The sequence below is a fragment of the Prunus dulcis genome, chromosome 1, assembly GCF_902201215.1.
Source record: "Prunus dulcis chromosome 1, ALMONDv2, whole genome shotgun sequence".
NCBI classification, from domain to species: domain Eukaryota; kingdom Viridiplantae; phylum Streptophyta; class Magnoliopsida; order Rosales; family Rosaceae; genus Prunus; species Prunus dulcis.
In genome coordinates, this window is record NC_047650.1 from 4,782,832 (window position 1) to 4,789,035 (window position 6,204).

The window sequence follows — 6,204 nt, forward strand, 5'->3', positions numbered from 1 at the left end:
AGATTGATTGATTTGGGCAATGGAAAGGAATGGATCTTACTTTGTGCGCTCCGATTACCATTGGCTTCATAATATTGAATTGAGGCGAAGAAATCTTCGCCCTTCCCCTTCAATGGCGATTGATCCAAGGCTTTGGAAGGAGGTTTGGAAGCGGATGTCCCACCAAAAATTTGAAACTTCCTGTGGCAATCTCTCAAAAATTGCCTTGCTACATCGGCAAACTTGCACAAAAAGAAAATTGCTAGATCGCCTATGTATCCTTTATGTAATGATCAACCGAAAATGGCTAAACATATTCTTCTCCTTTACCCTTGGGTGGAGCCTGTCTGGTCCGGATTCTTCCTCAACTTGCGTATAAATCAACAGGCTATGACATATTTTGGCCAATGGTTAAGGAATGTTATTGAGGAAGGGAAGACCCTACAGGAGCGGTCACAATGCCTAACTGTTATCGCATACTTTTGCTGGCAGATTTGGAAAGATCGGTGCAAAGCGGTACTGGAATATATCTCCGTTTCACCAGCTAGAACTATTCATGCTGCCTCTACTGCCATCAATGAATTCCTTGGCACCCTTGATCATGGCAGACATCAAACTGAGCCTCCCACCATCTCTAATGGCAACTAGCAACATCTTTGGAACCCCTGCCTCCCCTTTTGTCAAGATTAATGTGGATGTATCTTGGAATCCAAACTCAAGGAGGGTTGGCATTAGAATCCTGATTAGGGACACCCATGAAGATTTTCTCAAGGGTACATCCATCCCATTTGTGGTGAACTATGTTATAGAGGCTGAGATGCTGGCTTGTCTCGAAGGTTGTAAGCTCACTGTTGAGATGGGTTATCGTCAGGTCACATTTGAATTTGATTGTAAGGAAATAATCTCTTCTTTGAAGGGCTCCATTTCCAAAGGAAGTTGGGAAATATATCCTATCCTAAGTAATGTACGGGATGTTTTGAACTACTTCCAGACTTGTGTTTGGATGTGGATTCCTAGAACCGCCAACCAAGAGGCAGATCATTTGGCAATGCTTGCCAATTCGAGGATGAGCCCTAGAGTATGGGTCAACCGACCCCTATCCTCTGTAATGCATATCCTAAACAAGGATGGTTTACCATGCCCTCCAAGAAATGCCTAATGGTTGCGGCTGTGTGGGCTTCTTGATGTATGTAATATCCCACATCGACTAACGGAGAGGGGTGATGTGCTTTATATATACATGCCCGTCTCCATCTAGCACGAGTCTTTTTCGGAGCTCACTGGCTTTGGAGTCATAGGAACTCCGAAGTTAAACAAGTTGGGTCTAGAGCAATCTCAAGATGGATGACCCATTGGGAAGTTGATCGTAAGTTCCCAGAAACAAAACCGTGACGACAGAGAGAGGGGCTTAAAGCAGACAATATCGTGCTACGGCGGAGCCGATCCCGGGATGTGACAATTTGGTATCAGAGCCATTCTACTGTGTGGTGCGAGTGTGCCAATGAGGACGTCGGGCCTCTAAGGGGAGTGGATTGTAACATCACACATTGACCAACGGAGAGGGGGTGATGTGCCTTATATGTACATGCCTGCCTCCATATAGTACGAGGCCTTTTGGGAGCTCTCGGAGTCATAGGAACTCCGAAGTTAAGCGAGTTGGGGCTAGAGCAATACCAAGATGGGTGACCTACTAGGAAGTTGCTTGTGAGTTCCTAGAAACAAAACTGTGAGGGCAGAGAGGATGGCCCAAAATGGACAATATCGTGCTACAGAGGAATCGATCCCGGGATGTGACCACGTATTTATTTGTCTTATGACTACGTCTTCTTTAGTTGTCCTCCTTCTATATAGTTGTGTCGCTGTTATGTCTTGTTGTACGTTTGTGCCTTACTGTTTATGAGCTTTGTATTTCTCTCAACTTTTTGCTTGCTTGTTATGAAATTCCATCTTTTAAACCAAAAATTTAAATAAAATAAAAATAGATGGAGAAGTTCCAAAATCTTTTATGTAGACTTGCTACAGGCTTTGCTTTCAGGATGTATTTACACCTTGTTGAAATTTATGCTCTAAGAATACCTAATTCCAATTCATTGATATGGAAAGAGAATACTATGAGTGCATGGGTTCCAACCTTGACCGCCAAGATGATGATTCTCATTTCTAGCATTTATTTTAGTTGCTGCACATTTGTGGTAGTGGGAATTATTCTTAATTGGGGCTCTACAAATGGTGGATAGAGCCCTTTTTATAGTTTCGAAGAAATATTCAAAGCTCTCTGAAGGTATTTTTCTAACAATTGAAGGCTCTATAGGTAATTTGGTTTACATGCATGATGGACCGCAATACTTTTAACACCTATTGAGTCATTGATGAAGTTGAGGGACTTTTTGGAAGGCCTAAATTGTTCCTTGTACTCGGTAGCTCTGTAATAATATTAATATAATTTAGAATTTTTTCTATTTAAACCTCACACTTTTCTTTGTTCATCGTAATACTTAAATTATTAAGTTCTTAAGTTTTATTATTGTGTAAAAAGACAAAATAGGTCATCCAACTTAATACTTAACTCTAATACATCCATACACACACCCAATCACTCTTCATATGTTTGATGATGATAACTTACATATCAATTTAACTGTCAACATTTCTCTATCAAAACCTCCTAGTTCTTTCTTAAATTTTGTTTAAATACTAATAAAATAATACGGCTACACATTTGACAATAATGTTTTTATCTCTTTAAGCAATGTGAGATTGAGGTGAACTTAGAGTGGTGAGGGGCAAGACAGCGGGGTGTGGGGTGTGAGGTTGATAAGTTTTATTTCTTTATTTTTTTTTGCTAAGTGTGTATTTGAGGGTGGTTTGGGAAGATAGTGGGGTTTTCTTAGAAATTGTGAAAGTTTGAATTAGAAGTTGAGGTGAACTTAGAATATGGGTGAACAAAGAGAAGTGTGAGATTTAAATAGAAAAACTCTATAATTTATAAGATAGTGGTATAATTATTGTTTTAAAAAGAGGGTTACTCAGAATATCTCAGTTACTGAGAGATAGGTGATTGATGAGACCAGGGAATCCGACACAAAATGATGCCTGCAGAGCAAGACTGCGGTGGAGGCTACAGAATTGGGGGATGGAGATGACGCAGAGCCACCGCTTGGGACACATTTGAATCGGAGAAGAGACGTGACGGGCAAGCGAATAAAGATCTCTGTGATGAGGTCTTGGTTGCAAGCTTACTAAGGCCTCACCTGCAGGCAATGGATCATCGGAGGAGTTGCTAATGTCAAAGAGAGAAACCATTTTTTTGCTGCTTTTAGATCTCAGAAGAAATAGTGAACAGAGCTTTAATGTGAATATGGCTAAATAAATCAAGTATACAATGCAGACTTATTCTCGGGAAAGTCAATGGAAAACTATTTGCATTTAGCATTGGCCACGTGCCAGAATTGGATTGAGATTCAAGATTCTTATTTGTGATTGTGACATCTATCTGATCTGTATGGCCACATGTCCCTTGAAGAATTGGGTATCTTTAAATTATATAAAAATCAATTATTGGGCCAAAATTTATCGTAGTTGTTGCAGCAACGATTTCTTTATAGTCATGGACAACTTTTTCCACATGAGAAAGAGTAAAAGATAACAAAAAAAAATCCACAAGAGACGTGTGAAGACTACACCCCAATATACTAAGGAATTTATTTCGACTACAAGAACCATGTGACAGGACGCAGAGATAGTAGACGCAGAACTTTAAGCTCTCTAAAAAATATGGAGAAATTATAGAACATTACAGTAGTATGCTTCAGTTGATGCTGGTTTTTGCCGTTTTATGTTGAAGTTGATTTGTTGGAGGCAGCTAAATTGGTGAATATGAAGGAAGAAATTTTTTGCAGCGGTTTGTAGAGGATACGAAGCAAAGTTCTAGTTCAAGAAAATGTCAGAACCTCGCTGCTGCAATAGGATGGCACAAGTCATCGATTGTGGAAGCGTGGTTTGTTCTATTTGTTGAAAGAAAGGCCAGATTGATTAATTGGTTGTATTGACATTTGACCTTAAGAGTAACCAACACTTATTCTTAATGAAATTCGTATTTTTAGATTAAGAAAAGATTTCCAGGAATAGTACAAATTCAGAAAATAATATACAATTAATAATATGAGAAGATCAATAGAAAAATCATTACATTATGAATCCCAATCTTGAGAGGCATACAATTATTACAAAAGATGAGTTTAATCTCAATGGTACACATAATAAGACGATAGAAAATAATATACTGAAATGTTCAAACACTAGCCAGAGTCTCTACAAACTGATAAGCATGAAAGCATCCGATCTGCAACGCAGAAGTATTTGTTTCGGTGGATTTGGGACCAAAACCACAAATCTCCTTGAAGGTCCTATCTCTAATATTGTAAGATATAAACTTACCAGGAATGTGTAGCAACAGAAACGGGCCCCCTTCAATTTCTTGGACAAAAAGCAAAACAAATGCATAGAAACGAGAACCATATTCATGGAGCTCAAGGTATTCCATAACCATCCCCGGAAGTTCATCTACGATTGCAGCCATGTCGATATCATACTTGGGAATCCATCTTGAGTAATCCGCCTCCATCTCAAAGACTTGGAATTGAGTAGTGCTTGGACCATAAATTTCAACAAGGTGCAAATGACCACCAGACTCACCAAAATATCTGAACCTTCTTTTGTCCCATCTCTCATGTGATGGAGGACTAGGCATTGATCGGAGGCGCTCTCGATCGATATCGAAACATAATGTAGCCCCTTTTGGGCTAATCCAGTGAATTGTGCCATTCCAAAGCACCCCATTTTCAAACACCATGTCAGATGAGGCAACAAAAGGAGAGCCAGATAGCCTCCAAGTTCCAGTCTCAGATGAGTATATCTCAATCTGGTAATTACCGGATGCTGTTGATGAAGAAGAACAATTTTGAACGCAGACAACTTGGTAGTGAGGTGACTTAGAGGGATTGAAAGCCAAATTAACACCGAAAATGGTTGTGCACGAATCGCAGCCATCCGCGTTAGGTGGAGGAAGCATCAAGAATTGCCTTGTTGAAGGGTTGCAGACATAAAAGCTGCGGCGTTTCCCCCGTTTGGGATAGCTACAGCACAAGACCAGGCCATTGATAGACTGCAACACTTTAACACCGGCTGAGTCACCGATGAAGTTGAGAGACGTAAAGGGTTGCTCAGCATTTCTGCAATGGTGAGACAGGTGACCAATGAGACCGGGACTTTGACACAAGATGATGCCTGCAGAGGCAAGACTGCGATGGCGGGTACTGAATTGTGGATTGGAGATGAGGTAGAGCCAATTCTTGGAGACACATTTGAATCGGAGAAGAGACTTAACAGGCAGGCGGATGAGGATCAGCGTGATGAGGTCTTGGTTGCAAGCTATTTCCTCAGCTGCTGCCGGGAAAGGATCACTGGGAAAGTTGCTGGTGGGACAGAGAGATGCCATTTTGTTGCTTTCAGAATGATCAGATCTCATCAATACTAACTAACAGAGCATTAGTTTGCATTGCTCACATGTGCAAGAATTGGCTTAGGATTCAACTTTCTTATCCCAACTTACCAACAATTTCTTATTCTCTCATTGGCTGTCTCTCTTCTTCATTTTGTCCATTGTGAATTTAATTTTGCAACTAAAAAAATACAAGTGGGGACTGAATTATATTCACCAACTTGGTTCCACTAACATCAACTTGGCAAATATTGTTTATCCTAGAAAATGACATCGTAAAACCTGTTGAGAGTGTTTGTCCAAAAACACCAAAAGGGCTATATATCAAATGGCACAATTTGGCAAATATTGTTTGTCCTAGAAAATGATATTGTAAAACCCTACAGAATTTATGTTTAATTATTATTGAAACACCCGGCGGGGGGGGGGGGGGGGGGGGTGTGGGGGTGTGGGGTGTGGGTTGGTGGGAATGTGTGGTGTGGGAAGGAAGAGAGAATAGAATATTGAGAATGAGAAATATGTAAATAATTCTTAATCTTTTAAGAAAATTTGATTATCATTGGGAAAAAATAAATAAATATTGATTTTAAAGAGGGAGTTTTCTCACACATACTTGCCAATGTGCCATGAGAGTTTGAACTTGAGACTACTAGTGTGCAATATAGAGTGCTGCTATTTCCACCCACTTTATTTTCAAAAATTTAATAGCAAATTTACCTCTTTAT

The 6,204-nt window shown here is 39.9% G+C and overlaps 1 protein-coding gene across 1 annotated transcript; it reads right to left on the bottom strand.

The window, feature by feature from the left end:
- Nucleotides 1–4,270: 4,270 nt before the first annotated feature.
- Nucleotides 4,271–5,476, bottom strand: LOC117616457 (F-box protein At5g07610-like). Its single transcript, XM_034345785.1, has one exon. The coding sequence runs from the start codon at nt 5,474–5,476 to the stop codon at nt 4,271–4,273; it is 1,206 nt and encodes a 401-aa protein (XP_034201676.1).
- Nucleotides 5,477–6,204: the final 728 nt, after the last annotated feature.